This window comes from Haliotis rubra, unplaced genomic scaffold, assembly GCF_003918875.1.
Source record: "Haliotis rubra isolate DU_JTF1 unplaced genomic scaffold, ASM391887v1 Scf503, whole genome shotgun sequence".
NCBI lineage: Eukaryota > Metazoa > Mollusca > Gastropoda > Lepetellida > Haliotidae > Haliotis > Haliotis rubra.
Window position 1 is genome coordinate 610,977 of NW_025767195.1, and position 14,980 is coordinate 625,956.

Consider the following 14,980-nt stretch of genomic DNA (forward strand, 5'->3'; position numbering starts at 1 on the left):
GCACACCTATATTTTACCCACCTCTTGTCATGCACCAGGTTGTGCAGCACCCTATATTACCCACCTCTTGTCATGCACCAGGTTGTGCAGCACCCTATATTACCCACCTCTTGTCATACACCAGGTTGTGCAGCACCCTATATTACCCACCTCTTGTCATGCACCAGGTTGTGCAGCACCCTATATTACCCACTCTAGTCATCTTGTCAGTCATGCACCAGGTTGTGCAGCACCCTATATTACCCACCTCTAGTCATACACCAGGTTGTGCAGCACCCTATATTACCCACCTCTAGTCATACACCAGGTTGTGCAGCACCCTATATTACCCACCTCTTGTCATGCACCAGGTTGTGCAGCACCCTATATTACCCACCTCTTGTCATACCCACCACCAGGTTGTGCAGCACCCTATATTACCCACCTCTTGTCAGGTTGTGCAGCACCCTATGCACCAGGTTGTGCAGCACCCTATATTACCCACCTCTTGTCATGCACCCTATATTACCCACCTCTTGTCATGCACCAGGTTGTCCTATATTACCCACCTCTTGTCATGCACCAGGTTGTGCAGCACCCTATATTACCCACCTCTTGTCATGCACCAGGTTGTGCAGCACCCTATATTACCCACCTCTTGTCATGAACCAGGTTGTGCAGCACCCCATCCTTGTCGCAGAACAAGACGCAGGTGCTTGATCTCGAGCTCATACTCTTGTTTCTGGCTGTTGAAGGATTCATCTTGTTCCTTCAACCTGCAATACAGAGCAGAAATACAAACATCAGCTAAACGTGAGAGAAAAGTACAGAGTGATGCAAGTCTATGGAAATAACTGAAACAATTTGAGGGAACAGGAATTCTGATCGTACTTTTCAGGAGTGACTCAACTCTGCATAAAAAACTGCAGCACCTTAGGTGATGGGACTGCCCATACCTTCCAGCGTCAGAAGATACAAGTATAATAATATATCTGAATTCAACAGAAGGCTGATGTCACTGACCGTGATACTTAAGTTATGTATGTAGGTCATGATCAAATGCACAATGTCTGACAAATTAAGTATCATAACACTTCACAGCAAATGTGTGGTGCCTTTATCAAATGGACACTAATGAAAGTTTCATACAAGCAGGATGTGGGTTGAGTCTAACAGATTACAGAAGTTTGTTTGTCTGGTGAATCACCAACCAGTGCTGGAGTCTAGAACCCACCTGTCAGCTGCAGTAGAGAGCTTAGCTGCTGCTTTCATCTTGTGCAGCTGAAAAAAATGGAGTGGAAAATAATTTATCACTTATAAATCATTTATTTCTCAAATGCAGTTACAGCAACCTATGCTGTTTCAAATGGACAGGAAAGATCTTGAGGGATACCCACTGCAACAGACATCTATTTGACAAGAGAACCACTGAAAGCATTAAATACTGCTCTGTGCTTCAACTCAAATCTGCAAAACGGGCTTTAATCCAGCTGAACTTCAAACTTGTAAACATCACTATAGACAAACTGTGTGGATAACAACTTCTTTATTTCTCTATATTGTACTTCCCAACTTTTAAAATGCCACCCAAAGAAGTTATCAACATCATGCTTTTGCATAAATTAAAGTGATTTGTTATAGTACCTCAGATCAGCTGAACCCTGAATTCATGTGACTGCTCAGTGCAGGCACAGTCGGTTTTCAGTCAATCAAATGTCAGTCTTCTAGACTAACACAACACAATCACACTGGAGGTCTAAGACAGTAGAAACCTCCATTTTGATTGGATGATTAAAACAATGACCTGATCTGATCTAACACCCCATACAGATATATAGGAGAGAAGTGAATCATGAGAAATAGATACAATCACAGTGAGAGTGTTCACACACATGTGAAGCCAGTAGACAGAGACAAAATGGGGACATATTCCTGAGTGGTACCTTCAGCTTCTCCTCCAGCTTGCCGACTGTGACAGTCCTGGACAATACCTTGTTCATGGCTCGCTTACTCTCACTCTGTTGCTCCTTAGCCTGGGGACATAAACATCCTCTCTCTAATAAGTTGTCACTAAAGTACTTTCGGAAATGCTAGAAAAATGCTTTTTAGCCTTGATATCTTTAGAATGGTGATAAATGTACTATGTTGTCAATATATCAACTCACCTATAGTGTACCTAATTTTTATTTCAATTGATTTAACATTCCCATGCATTTGAAGGGCAGTTTACAGGAGAAAATTTGAGTTCAACAACAGAAATCTGAAATAGTCTTTACACTTATGCTAATAATACAGGTGGTGTAAAAATATGAATTAACATTTTTCTTAAACAAATAAATGTTGAATGTTTGTGTTACTTTACTTAATTATCGTTTCTTTATTGAAGAAATATTATTTATAAATGTTAAGGCTTGATAAATAAGTTTCCCGTCATGCATGCACATCTTTATCACAGCGTCCACTATGGCCAACTATTTGCAGTAGATTTTTGCAAATGTTTATCAGTTATTGTGTGCTTGAAAAGACAGAGGTAAACCTTTCATTAGTTTAGAAAGGGTTTATTACAGAACTTGTAGAGCTGTTGGTATGTCTTACCAACAAGTTTACAATACTGTAAACAAATCAGACAAGACAGGGACCGTCTCAAAAGCAAAACCGGGACGTAAAACCATTCTTGACAACTTTGACAAGGGAGTACTTAGACACCAGTGACTTCGTTAAATCTTTGGCCAATGTTCACAACTAGATTAAACTGACCGAATTACATCCATATTTTTGCAATGAAATATACTGTTGACATGCAAAACATTTATTAAAACGTTGCACATTTCTACAATCAATGGATAAGATAACACAAGTGACAGGATTCTTTCAAAATGTTCATCAATTCGTATGTTTATTTCAAAACAAACACACATACACAAATGATCCCTTACATAACCAATACATATACAATACGTACACATATTCAACATTTTGAAGAAAACATCTATTGAGATAACCCCTCGCCCGAGCGTGTGTGCTCAGGTGTCAATTTTACCTGTCGATACCGTGCATGCTGATGACGTAACACAGGCAGTTAATGTTTGTATCAAATAACGTCCCCCTACCCCTTTAGTTTTCTAAGTTTTTGGTATTTTCATCAGTAAAAACACATTTTAGGGCATGTCTCAAAATTTATTTCCTCGGTCTACATTAGGTAGATGTTTCTTAAAGTGATATTTGTTATTTAAGTAACTGTAGTACCTCTGAATTTTAAATATAAGTCAAAACATTTTTCTAGCATTTCCGACAGTACTTTAACTGGTGTCATCATAACTCACTAAGTGGGACATTCAAGAGCTCCGTTTAGAGTCATGAATTAATTGTTAGTCGACAGGATATAATAACAATAAGATCAGAACAATCTGCTGACAAAGAATGTAACAATTAAAACAAGTGTTTGTCACCGATATGGCAATGTCCCCCGCCGCTAAAGAATGGAATATTTGTAACACATTTACTACTTTTTATTGTTTGGTCACATACAAGATGCCTGAAATGACTGGTGTCTGCATAATCACCCAATGTAGGCTGTCGACATAATTTGAAGACATTGGGTACAACAGTTCATGAGACATCGCATTAACAAGAGTTCCAAATGTGGTCAAAGTGTCGTGGCGACCTTGAAAATAAGGTCAAGGTCACCAAAATCGTCTGGTGTCTGGGTAATCCCCCAATGTAGGCTTGTCACCAAATATGGAGACATTGGGTACAACAGTTCGTGAGATATCGTGTTAACAAGAATCAGGACGTACGGATGCCGCTGAATACATAGTCCCCTGTTCTGCGTTGTGGTGGGGGACAAAAAAAAAAGAAATATTACAGCCTCTTCTGTTTTTGTGGGACCTTGCCTTGACTCACAAAAATATGTTGTGTCTAACACAACTCATTGGAAATATGTTTAGAAATATTATTGATGAAATTAGCATCAAATAGGCAGGGTTCCTGTGTCTTAATAATGTACAATACACTCAAGAACATTTGAGTTTTAAGACAAACACAAAGTTTCTGTAAGTTTGAATTCCATCATCAAAGCAGGTCTTCAGCAGCCTTCACACGACAAACTAAAGTTTGACAACACATTTTATAAGCTGTCAAACTTGCATTTTCACACATCAAACACATGTTGTCAAACTTTGGTGTCATTTGAGCACCATGTCTCTATCGGACCGGTCACGTGACAATTTCATTGACTGCGATTGGTTGTTTATGAACAACATGAGTTTGACAACACTTCACACGTCAAACTCAAGTTTGACAACACCGAAAGTTTGATGGAAAATATATATAGAGGCTGATGCTATTTCTCGACCACAGTTTAACAACTCTGAAATTGGTGTTGGTGGTGAGATGTTGGAGTGTTCACACTCTCAAACTTGTGTCATCAAACTTTAGTTTGCCGTGTGAAGGCCGTTTTAAACATTCCTAATGCCATACATGACATATCTAGCTGTTTCATATTTCAAATTAGATATTGCATAAGATTAAAATACTCTAGGGCCCTTGGTAAGTGCAGGGTCAAGCTGAATTACATATTGTTACAACCTGGTTTTGACGTAGGTACTATGAAAATACTTATGAAAATACTGATAAAAATACTTACAACTTTTGCGTAGGTATCCCGTTCTGCTGCAGTTTTTTCAGCCTGCAAAGCAATATAATCCATGAATTAGTGATCCTCATACACACATTTTCATGAATGATACAACCCTCTGTACATCTAGTTTGTTGTGTAACTAGACATCAATGATCAAGTCAGAGCCAGTGGTTGATAAGAGCATTCCATACCATAGAGATACAATCGTAAGTATAATATTTAGTAGAACTTCTGCAAACAGTTCTACATAGCAGTCAGAACTTTGATTAGACTTGGCATGTGTGTACCACAGAATCTGTAGATGTTATTAGTTTGAAGAAGATGTAAACCAACACTGACCAGCTTGATGACAGTTGCAAGGTATTCCTGGGTGGACTGCTCCTTGTCCTCGGACTGTTCTATGGCAGACTGGAACACCATCAGCTTCTGTTGCGCCCGCCTGGAATACATACAGTACACTCACAACTCTACACAACCGCAGTAACACCATCAGGTTCTGATCTGCCCATCTGGAATACATACAGTACACTCACAGCCCTACACAACCGTAACACCATCACCTTCTGCTGTGTCTGACTGGAACACATACAGTGTTTTCATAACACTACACAACCATAAAAACACCATCAACTTCTGTTGAGCCCGCCTGGAATACATACAGTACACTCACAGCCCTACACAACCGGTAACACCATCACCTTCTGCTGCGTCTGATTGGAACACATACAGTGTTTTCATAACACTACACAACCATAAAAACACCATCAACTTCTGTTGCGCACGCCTGGAATACATACAGTACACTCACAGCCCTACACAACCGTAACAACACCATCAACTTCTGTTGCATCCGCCTGGAATACATACAGTACACTCACAGCCCTACACAACCGTAACAACACCATCAACTTCTGTTGCACCCGCCTGGAAAACATACAGTACACTCACAGCCCTACACAACCGTAACAACACCATCAGTTTCTGTTGCACCCGCCTGGAATACATACAGTACACTCACAGCCCTACACAACCGTAACAACACCATCAGTTTCTGTTGCACCCGCCTGGAATACATACAGTACACTCACAGCCCTACACAACCGTAACAACACCATCAGTTTCTGTTGCACCCGCCTGGAATACATACAGTACACTCACAGCCCTACACAACCGTAACAACACCATCAGTTTCTGTTGCACCCGCCTGGAATACATACAGGTACACTCACAGCCCTACACAACCGTAACAACACCATCAGTTTCTGTTGCACCCCATACGCCTGGAATACATACAGTACACTCACAGCCCTACATACAACACCAACCCTACACAACCGTAACAACACCATCAGCTTCTGTTGCACCCACCTGGAATACATACAGTACACTCACAGCCCTACACAACCGTAACAACACCATCAGCTTCTGTTGCACCCACCTGGAATACATACAGTACACTCACAGCCCTACACAACCGTAACAACACCATCAACTTCTGTTGCACCCGCCTGGAATACATACAGTACACTCACAACCCTACACAACCGTAACAACACCATCAACTTCTGCTGCCCCTGCCTGGAATACATACAGTACACTCACAGCCCTACACAACCATAAACAACACCATCAGTTTCTGTTGCACCCGCCTGGAATACATACAGTACACTCACAGCCCTACACAGCCGTAACAACACCATCAGTTTCTGTTGCACTCCCTGGAATACATACAGTACACTCACAGCCCTACACAACCGTAACAACACCATCAGTTTCTGTTGCAACCCCTGGAATACATACAGTACACTCACAGCCCTACACAACCGTAATAACACCATCAGCTTCTGTTGCACCCACCTGGAATACATACAGTACACTCACAGCCCTACACCGTAACAACCATCAGTTTCTGTTGCTGCCCACCTGGAATACATACAGTACACTCACGGCCCTACACAACCCACAACAACACCATCAGCTTCTGTTGCAGCCCGCCTGGAATACATACAGTACACTCACAGCCCTACACAACCATAACAACACCATCAGTTTCTGTTGCGCCCGCCTGGAATACATACAGTACACTCACAGCCCTACACAACCATAACAACACCATCAGTTTCTGTTGCACCCGCCTGGAATACATACAGTACACTCACAGCCCTACACAACCGTAACAACACCATCAGCTTCTGTTGCACCCGCCTGGAATACATACAGTACACTCACAGCCCTACACAACCGTAACAACACCATCAGTTTCTGTTGCACCCACCTGGAATACATACAGTACACTCACAGCCCTACACAACCGTAATAACACCATCAGCTTCTGTTGCACCTGCCTGGAATACATACAGTACACTCACAGCCCTACACAACCGTAACAACACCATCAGCTTCTGTTGCACCCGCCTGGAATACATACAGTACACTCACAGCCCTACACAGCCGGAACAACACCATCAGGCTTCTGTTTGCCGCCTGGAATACATACAGTACACTCACAGCCCTACACAACCGTCAACTTCTGTTGCACACCATCAGCTTCTGTTGCGCCACCTGGAATACATATACAGTACACTCACAGCCCTACACAACCGTAACAACACCATCAGTTTCTGTTCTGCCGCCTGGAATACATACAGTACACTCACAGCCCTACACAACCGTAACAACACCATCAGCTTCTGTTGCACCCGCCTGGAATACATACAGTACACTCACAGCCCTACACAACCATAACAACACCATCAGCTTTGCTGTTGCGCCCACCTGGAATACATACAGTACACTCACAGCCCTACACACCATAACAACACCATCAGCTTCTGTTGCACCCGCCTGGAATACATACAGTACACTCACAGCCCTACACAACCGTAACAACACCATCAGCTTCTGTTGCATCCGCCTGGAATACATACAGTACACTCACAGCCCTACACAACCGTAACAACACCATCAGCTTCTGTTGCACCCGCCTGGAATACATACAGTACACTCACAGCCCTACACAACCACAGAATAATACCATCAGCTTCTGTTGCATCCGCCTGGAATACATACAGTACATTCACAGCCCTACACAACCCGTCACACCATCTGCTTCTGCTGCGGCCCACCTACACATACAGGTGTTTTCATAACACTACACAACCGTAACAACACCATCAGTTTCTGTTGCACCTGCCTGGAATACATACAGTACACTCACAGCCCTACACACAACGTAGTAACAACACCATCAGCTTCTGTTTGATCCATCTGGAATATATACAGTCCTTCCACAACACTACACAACCTGACACAACACCGTCAGCTTCTGCCGGACCAGGAACACACAATACATAACCCCACAGAGCGCAGTTGTAATACTCCCAATGATTACCCAACTCTCCTCCTCTCCTATGTTTACCTGACTGCCTTGTGAAGGGACTTGATCTCTGCGTGGAGTCTCTTGTTCTCGGCCAAGAAATCAGTGTTCTTCACGGCCAGGTTTCTTCTCTCCTCCTCCAAGGCCTGACAACATCACACGTACAGTATTTCAGACAGTTAAATAACATCTAACGTGTTACAGTGACTTACAACTCTCCGAAATGTTTTTGCTATATGACAGCAGTCTGTAAATAATCCAGTTGGGGAATGGCAATGCCTTACAAACTAGTGTACTGAAATCCTACAAAGTTTCATAATTCATACATATAATCCCTGTATTACTACATCTACAATACACAATTTGTTCAACAAAACAAGAACAATGTTCCTAACTCCAATAAATCTCTAAATCTCCAATACCATGTAAGCTATCTATGAGGTGCTAGAAAGTTAACAGTCACATTACAATCTCACACTACCGGTACCCATTTATTGCTGGGTTAACATAGGTTGGTTGTTGTTTGGTTGGTTGTTTAACACCGCACTCAGCAATATTCCAGCTATATGGCACGGGTCTGTAAATAATCAAGTCTGGACCAGACAATCTAGTGATCAAGGTTAACATAGGTATTATGAAATTAAGTCACTTGCCTAAAAAGACAACACACATGTACAGTTACTTCACCATGTCCTTACATCACTCAAGGTACAATTGTCTTAGGCATATCAATGTGCAGTGAAGGGCACTGATTTTACCCCATTTGGATATCTGACATGTCAGCACTATACCCGAGTTTGCCGAAGTGAGATTAGTCTTCTACCTGCTTCACCTTGGGGCTCATCTCCCATTCAGTACTCTACATCTTCCAGGATACACACAGGAGGCAAGGGCTGTCGTATATAAAGTCCTCCCTGGTATAAAGTATTTACCTTTATCCTATTGCGGAAGGTCTCTGTCTCTTGCAAATGCTGTTCTTTCTCCTCCGTCAATGACCTGTGTTATGTCAAATATGTAAAGGTTACTGGTGATTAAGTCACTACTGACATACAATATTGTAAAGGTACTACTTGACTGACAACAAATAGTTGTAAATGCCGTCTCTACTGTTAAATCACGTTCCGACACACAATATTGTAAAGGTACTACTTGACTGACAACAAATAGTTGTAAATGCCGTCTCTACTGTTACATCATATTTGTACGGTCCGACACAATATACTGTAAAGGTACTACTTGACTGACAACAAATAGTTGTAAATGTCTCTACTGTTAAATGCCGTCTCTTACTGTTACACTGTTAAATCCGTTCCGCCATATTCATCACAACAATATTGTAAAGGTACTACTTGACTGACAACAAATAGTTGTAAATGCCGTCTCTACTGTTACATCATGTTCCGACACACAATATTGTAAAGGTACTACTTGACTGACAACAAATAGTTGTAAATGTCCGTCTCTACTGTTACATCATGCTCTGACACACAATATTGTAAAGGTACTACTTGACTGACAACAAAATAGTTGTAAATGCCACAATATTGTAAAGGCCTCTACTGTTACATCATGTTAAATCACGTTCCGACACACAATATTGTAAAGGTACTACTTGACTGACAACAAATAGTTGTAAATGCCGTCTCTACTGTTACATCATGTTCGACACACAATATTGTAAAGGTACTACTTGACTGACAACAAATAGTTGTAAATGCTGTCTCTACTGTTACATCATGTAAAGGTACTACTTGACTGACAACAAATAGTTGTAAATTCCATCTCTACTGTTACATCATGCGCCGACACACAATACTGTAAAGGTACTACTTGACTGACAACAAATAGTTGTAAATTCCATCTCTACTGTTACATCACGTTCCTTAGACATGAACCCATCCTACCAAACGTGGCAGTGAAGAGACAATTTGAGACCTTTTCACAAACAGTTGTACTGATAAAAAGAAATGGGTCAGTAATCCACAAGGAACTGTGTCCAGATCCACATCGTAATGTTTGACCTGTCGTAACTGTTTATCACAGGCTTACGAATGTCGTGGCGCTACGAACGTTTTGTGGATCAGGAGCCAAAACATTAAATCTGCTGCTCCTTTGGAAAGGTGTTACCCCTGTTGAGTGGGATAGTACTGACCTCTTGATGTCGGCGATGGTGTTGATGTGGTCCTGCACAGTCACCTGGCCTCCAGTGGTGAGGAGAAGAGCGTCATGTTTGTGTCGTAGCTCCGAGAACTTCAGTCTAGTAGCCTCCAGGTCTCGTTCAACTCCAACTTTTCCGACTCAGATGCACTCAGCTTCTTTGTCAGCCTGGACACTAGTGATGCAAAATCAGTCAAATTGTTAACCACTTGCTCCACCCACATGTGGGTCAGATCAATTATTATGGGATGGGGGTCAGGGTCAGGGACGGTGTGATTGGTCTTAGGACTGTATCACATTTATGCAACATTTTTTCATGCCTCATTTCCATAAACCGAAATGTCACCCACCCCTACCAAACCCTTCCCAATCATATTTTTCATATATGAAACTAAACTTCAAAAGCATTTTGTTACAATATAAGTTTGTCTGCAGGAAACAAAACTTGAAAGTGTCCTCATTACACCAGTACAGGATCAGGTGATCAGGGTTGCTGACTTGGTTGACACATGTCACCGCATCCTAATTGCGTAGATTGATGCTCATGCTGTTGATCACTGGACTGTCTGGTCCAGACTCGATTATTTACAGACCGCCGCCACATAGCTGGAGTATTGCTGAGTGCGGCATAAAACTAAACTCACTCACTCACTCATTTCAACAGAAAGTCCATTTCTAAACACCAGACAGCCCTTGACCCAATTTGATTTTGAACTGCTGATGAAAGTTTCATTTTGGGTTGTTTCTCTAACAAAACCAGCTTCTTATGTGTGTTTTAGGCAAGAATTTAATTCTATTTCTAGACAACTTTGAGAGCAATGTCCTACCTTCCTGCAAGTGGGCGTTGAACATCTCCTTGGACTTGAGTTGATTGACCTCGATCTGTTCCATAAGAACCTGATTCTCCTCCAGGACAAGCTTGGCCTGCTCCTGCAGCTGCCGCCTGTAACAGACCCAGACGATGGAGTCTAGTGCAGCTTGGAACAGTATTTCCATTTATTACCCATATGGTGAAACATATGGTGAAACCAGTGTCATATATACATGTATAGTATATACATATATGTATCACATGTGCACATGTGCACAAATCACATTTGCCTATTGTTTCTGTATTAAACAATTCAACGTGACGTCAAAATTAAGCTGGTCGTCACACTTGCTTACAGTGTTTTACTGCACAAATGTACATGAATAAAATAGATAATAAAGAAATTATTAAAAGAAATATTAGCAAGTGTGTCATGACTTACATGAAACTCGTGTGAAATTATGCATTGCCCTCGCTCTCGTTTCGTATAAGTCGTATGACACACCTGCTCATGTAATAATCTCTATATATTACCACATACTGGACAATACATGAGAAGTGAACAGAAAAGACTTTGACATTCTCTGGTGTGTTTCAAATCATCAGTTGGTTGTACTCTTCTAACTGCTACTTAGACGATCCACACAAACTTAGCATGAATCACATAGTTTCAAATCTAACTGCAAAATTATATTTCACACCACCTGTCGCTGAAACAATTTTTATTTGATCTCACCAATTATGAAACAGTCCTGAAATTACTAATCTGTTGGCTACATCTGATCAACAACATCAGTTTTCAATTGTCACATCATAAAGAATTATTGCCCCTCTTACAAACTGGCAGTGTTTCTATTATTGACTAAATATTATAACTTAAGTATACTGAATGCAGTCATGGCTTTTCTGTGAAGAAGCTTAAGGTTTCAACAGTTAGTAAATAATTCAATGCTTCACTAAAGGATTCGTCACGATATGGCTGAGATATTGCCGATGTGACGTTAAATATTAACTCACTCACTCACTCACTCACTAAAGGAGAGGACATTTTGAGAAATGAATGTGAAGTCTTATGTCCTATCAGCTTCCATCGCTCATGTTTCATACACATGAATATTATAGACAACATTTCATACTCAACATTGCATTGTGGTGCAAGATGTAAATTTAGTCCTACTGCTGTGGTTTGAACCCAGTTGTCCAACTTCCATTTTTGTGGAACCCACGGTGGCTGAGCGGTCTAGGCATCTGACTTTGTGTGCTGGCGTTTAGGTGCCTGACTCTGAGGGTGTGGGTTCGAATCCCGGATGGGACTCAACCCAACAAAAGTACTAGAATCTGTACTTTACAAAGAAAGTGTAATCCCAAATATAACATATGTTACAATTGACCACTTTCTAAATGGCATTGTGTATTTCATTGAAACAAGCAGTTGAACATCTGGGTAATAGTATCAAGATGATTTCCCTGTAGCATGAAGCCCTTGACGGAGCAGCCATGCTGCTGCAGGGTAACGACAGACACACGTACCACTGACTTTCACGAGCTTCACTTGCATAACTTAAAATATTGACATACCTCGTAGATCAGCAATAACAGTGTGGCCTGTCTACACATCAACAAATCTACATCCACTCTTCAATGCTCATCATCTATATTGACATTCTCGTGATCAATTTGAACCAGCACCTTTTCTAAAACACACAACACTGCTATAAATCCAAAACAGTAATTTGAAAGATGATCTAATTAATCCAACTTGTTACACTGCTGCAGAAATCTTACCTCTTTCTTGTTAAAACGGACAACACAAAACCAGGGAATGTCTAGACAATGAGGACAGGTTGTGATCAAGCTAGCTTTTCTTCAGCACAGAGCCTTGCAATTAATTATTCACAACTCCAATTGCAACAACATCAACCTATCTTACCAAACTGATAAAATATTAACGAGTTACAATATTAATTTCCCTTCCAAGACTAATTAAATATTCCTGGGAAAAATCACTGACAGGTGCAGGGTAATCAGTGATGGATGCTGCCGCTCCCCCCATGCTCAGGGTCTCGCTATCAACTGTTAGATTCGGGTTGGCCATGCCGAACATCCTCCATGGACTCAAAGCTATTTTTACTGCCCACCACTACTCTGTCAGACCGAGTTATCTCCTGGCATGCTATGACCATCTAATTGTTCATGGCTGGTATCATCAATAATAGATGGAAAAATCATCTAAAGCAAATTTGTATTCCTCCACACTCTACAATCATTCTCCATGCTACACCATCTCTATTGTAATCTGGTGGGTGCACCTACCACTCTGTCATGCCGAGCCCTCCTCCATGCTACACTATCTCTATTGTAATCTGGTGGGTGCACCTACCACTCTGTCATGCCGAGAGCCCCCCTCCTCCATGTTACACCATCTCTATTGTAATATGGTGGGTGCACCTACCACTCTGTCATGCCGAGAGCCCCTCCTCCATGCTACACCATCTCTATTGTAATATGGTGGCTGCACCTACCACTCTGTCATGCCGAGAGCCCCTCCTCCATGCTACACCATCTCTATTGTAATATAGTGGGTGCACCTACCACTCTGTCATGCCGAGAGCCCCTCCTCCATGCTACACCATCTCTATTGTAATCTGGTGGGTGCACCTACCACTCTGTCATGCCGAGAGCCCCTCCTCCATGCTACACCATCTCTATTGTAATATGGTGGGTGCACCTACCACTCTGTCATGCCGAGAGCCCCTCCTCCATGCTACACCATCTCTATTGTAATATGGTGGGTGCACCTACCACTCTGTCATGCCGAGAGCCCCTCCTCCATGTTACACCATCTCTATTGTAATATGGTGGGTGCACCTACCACTCTGTCATGCCGAGAGCCCCTCCTCCATGCTACACCATCTCTATTGTAATATGGTGGCTGCACCTACCACTCTGTCATGCCGAGCCCCTCCTCCATGCTACACCATCTCTATTGTAATATGGTGGCTGCACCTACCACTCTGTCATGCCGAGAGCCCCTCCTCCATGCTACACCATCTCTATTGTAATATAGTGGGTGCTACCTCTGTCATGCCGAGGCCCTCCTCCATGCTACACCTCTCTGTCATGCCGAGCCCCTCCTCCATGCTACACCATCTCTATTGTAATATGGTGGCTGCACCTACCACTCTGTCATGCCGAGAGCCCCACCTCCATGTTACCCCATCTCTATTGTAATATGTTGGGTGCACCTACCACTCTGTCATGCCGAGAGCCCCTCCTCCATGCTACACTATCTCTATTGTAACCTGGTGGCTGCACCTACCACTCTGTCATGCCGAGAGCCCCTCCTCCATGCTACACCATCTCTATTGTAATATGGTGGCTGCACCTACCACTCTGTCATGCCGAGAGCCCCACCTCCATGCTACACCATCTCTATTGTAATATGGTGGGTGCACCTACCACTCTGTCATGCCGAGAGCCCCTCCTCCATGCTACACCATCTCTATTGTAATCTGGTGGTGGGTGCACCTACTACTCTGTCATTGCCGAGAGCCCCACCTCCATGCTCCACACCATCTCTATTGTAATATGGTGGGTGCACCTACCACTCTGTCATGCCGACAGCCCCTCCTCCATGCTACACCATCTCTATTGTAATATGGTGGCTGCACCTACCACTCCGTCATGCCGACAGCCCCTCCTCCATGCTACACCATCTCTATTGTAATATGGTGGCTGCACCTACCACTCTGTCATGCCGAGAGCCCCTCCTCCAGACTGCCCCATGTGTAGTTTCTGGTTCTCCTTCACGATGTCCTCAGCACGACGCTTCAGACTCTGCAGCTCCTCCTATACCATGAGTGAGTGAGTAGTTTAGTTTTACGGCACTCTTAGCAATCTATACAATATGACAGTCAGTAAGTGATTATGTTGATAAATATGTTGATATGCTGATCATGTTGGTCAAATACTGGTTTCATGGTTCACTCTTGGGACAAAGGGCTCCAGATATTTTTTC

General features: G+C 42.5%; 1 protein-coding gene across 1 annotated transcript in view; it reads right to left on the bottom strand.

Moving 5' to 3' along the window:
* LOC124291973 (centrosomal protein of 89 kDa-like) overlaps positions 1-14,980 on the bottom strand; it is a 50,789-nt gene that overhangs the window by 1,962 nt on the left and 33,847 nt on the right. The window contains 11 exon segments of the mRNA XM_046729054.1: positions 678-755; positions 1,214-1,260; positions 1,923-2,012; positions 4,625-4,666; positions 4,958-5,057; positions 8,037-8,140; positions 8,927-8,990; positions 10,147-10,276; positions 10,279-10,326; positions 10,979-11,094; positions 14,708-14,811. Coding sequence (XP_046585010.1) covers positions 678-755; positions 1,214-1,260; positions 1,923-2,012; positions 4,625-4,666; positions 4,958-5,057; positions 8,037-8,140; positions 8,927-8,990; positions 10,147-10,276; positions 10,279-10,326; positions 10,979-11,094; positions 14,708-14,811 — 923 coding nt within the window.